Source organism: Pelodiscus sinensis, chromosome 1 (genome assembly GCF_049634645.1).
Source record: "Pelodiscus sinensis isolate JC-2024 chromosome 1, ASM4963464v1, whole genome shotgun sequence".
Lineage (NCBI taxonomy): Eukaryota > Metazoa > Chordata > Testudines > Trionychidae > Pelodiscus > Pelodiscus sinensis.
This window is the reverse complement of record NC_134711.1, coordinates 335,463,862-335,466,271: the sequence shown is the minus strand read 5'-3', so window position 1 is coordinate 335,466,271 and position 2,410 is coordinate 335,463,862. Positions and strand designations below refer to the sequence as shown.

Sequence of the window (2,410 nt, the reverse complement as noted above, 5' to 3'; positions counted from 1 at the left end):
AAAAGTTATTTCGGAATAACGGCCATTAGTCTGAAATAACTATGTGAGCATCTACACAGCAATTCCGTTATTTTGAAACAATTTCAAAATAACGGACAGCTTATTCCAACTTCTGTAAACCTCATTCTATGAAGAACAACACCACTTCCAAAATAGCTATTTTGAAATGAGGCATGTGTAGACACTCCACTTTTGCTATTTCAAAATAGCTCCTCACCAGGGCCATTCTAAGTGATTCCTCCTGGGGCTCTAAATCGAGATCACACGTTTATATTAGGGAAACCTGCCTCAGACTCATTTCAAGTACTCCCTGTAGTGTAGATGTGCTATTTTGAAATAAGCTATTTAAGAATAGCTATTCCAAAATAGCTTACTCTGAAATAACTGTGCAGTGTAGACGTAGCCTAACAGGGTTCAAAAAAGAGCTCTGTTTATCAGCGGCTGGAAAGGGTGACAGGAGAGAGATCACTTGATGTTTCCCTGTTTCTGTTCACTCTCTCTGGAGCATCAGGCATTGGCCACTGTCAGAATACAGGGACCTGGGCTAGATGGACCTTTGGTTTGACCCAGCCTGGCCTCTCTTAGGGTATGTCTACACTACAGCACTATTTCGAATTAACTTAATTCAAAATAGTTAATTCGAATTAAGCTAATTTGAAATAACGCATCTAGACACAAAAACTATTTCTAACCCACATCAGCCCCTGCTAAGCTGGGGCCACTTCTGACTGGAAGGCAGGATCCTTGTGAGGGCATGATCTTGGGAGGGAGGTGCAGTCAACTCAGGGATTAGTAGAGGTGAGGAAGGAGAGGAGTGAGCAAGAGGGACGGGTACGTGGGGGAGATGTGGAGGTAGGGCCTGGGCATGGACAGATTAGGGGGTCATGGGGAGGTGCCTTGATGGAAGGGTTCAGTCGGGGAGGGACACAGAAGTCCAGATACCAGCAATTAGAGTTGTGGCAAACCTGTGAATTGTACATAGATGAAAAACCCAGATTCTTGCATTGACACCACATTGTAAAGTCAATACATTGGCCAGTCAGTGATTCAGGGAGGAGGGCCAAGCACTGTGTTAGCAGCCAAATCTGCACAGAGATCAGTCCGAGAGTCAGAGAACCAGGAGAAAAATTCAGTCCGCAGGAGTCATGTGCCGGAGCAGCCTGTCCCGGATCTGTTTGGTCTTCACCCCGTAGATGATAGGGTTTAGCATGGAGGGCACTAAAAGATACATGCTGGCAATGAGAACGTGGAAATATAATGGCATATTTTGGCCAAATCGATAGCTGAGGAGGGAGAAAATAGCTGGGGTGTAGGAGGCTAAGATGACACCGAGGTGGGAGCTGCAGGTCCCAAAAGTCTTAAGCCGGGCATCCCTTGTGGGGAGGCTGAAGATAGCCCTCAGAATTTGGGTGTAGGACACAGTGATATAAGACAGATCCAAACCGGTCACCAAGAATGCCACAACGAGGCTGTAGTAGTTATTTACGCGGGTGTCGGCACAAGCCAGCTTCACCACGGCCATGTGCTCGCAATATGCATGGGGGATGATGTTGGTTCTGCAATATGGCCACTGCCTGGCCAGCAGGAGATAAGGCAGGACGATCATGCTACCACGCAGCACCACGGCCAGACCAACCTTGGCCACCACAGGGTTTGTCAGGATGGTGGAATGTCTCAGGGGATGGCAGATGGCCACGTAGCGATCCAACGCCATGGCCACGAAGATCCCAGACTCTATCATTAAGAAGCTGTGAATGAAGAACATCTGGGTGAGGCAGGCACTGAAATTGATCTCCTTGGAATTGAACCAGAAGATGCTCAGCATTTTGGGCAGGGTGGATGTCGATAGAGCCAGGTCACTGACAGCCAGCATGGAGAGGAAATAGTACATGGGCTCATGGAGGCTCGGCTCTTTCTTGATGATGAACAGGATGGTGATGTTCCCCAAGATGGCTATGATGTACATGGCACAGAAGGGGATGGAGATCCAGACATGGGCCACCTCCAGGCCAGGAACCCCCTGCAGGATGAAGGTGGAGGGATTGGTGAAGTGGGTTGAGTTGGAATCTGACATGGAACGGAGAGAAGGCGTCCAACTCTGAGGCAGAGCCGTGTTTCCTGCACATACTTTACATTCCTATGACTTCCTGTATGTGCCCAGAGTCTAGGGTGATGGTCACAGTACAAATGCCTGGAAGGGGGAGATGATGTTCATATGAGAAAACACATTCACGGCTGGATGCTGTTGTTATGGGTGAAGCAAATTGGACACTTAAAAGTTCCTTATTCAGAGAAAGGAATCTGAGTAACTGACCTGCCTAATGCCAATTCCATGCCTCACAGTGCTCCATGGTAAGTCCTACCTGAGGTGGGTTGGAAAAAGCAGCAGGAATCCCGTTGCTGGATACCT

General features: G+C 48.0%; 1 protein-coding gene across 1 annotated transcript; it reads right to left on the bottom strand.

Annotated features, from left to right (window-relative positions):
* Window positions 1-1,129: 1,129 nt before the first annotated feature.
* LOC102451351 (olfactory receptor 52N4-like) lies at window positions 1,130-2,181 on the bottom strand. The gene has a single exon (XM_006123599.2). It carries the CDS (start codon window positions 2,072-2,074, stop codon window positions 1,130-1,132), a length of 945 nt encoding a protein of 314 aa, XP_006123661.2. The 5' UTR covers window positions 2,075-2,181.
* Window positions 2,182-2,410: the final 229 nt, after the last annotated feature.

Bases quoted from the DNA above. Each gene is read 5' to 3' on its own strand.
- LOC102451351 (XM_006123599.2), bottom strand. From the start codon at position 2,074: ATGTCAGATTCCAACTCAACCCACTTCACCAATCCCTCCACCTTCATC.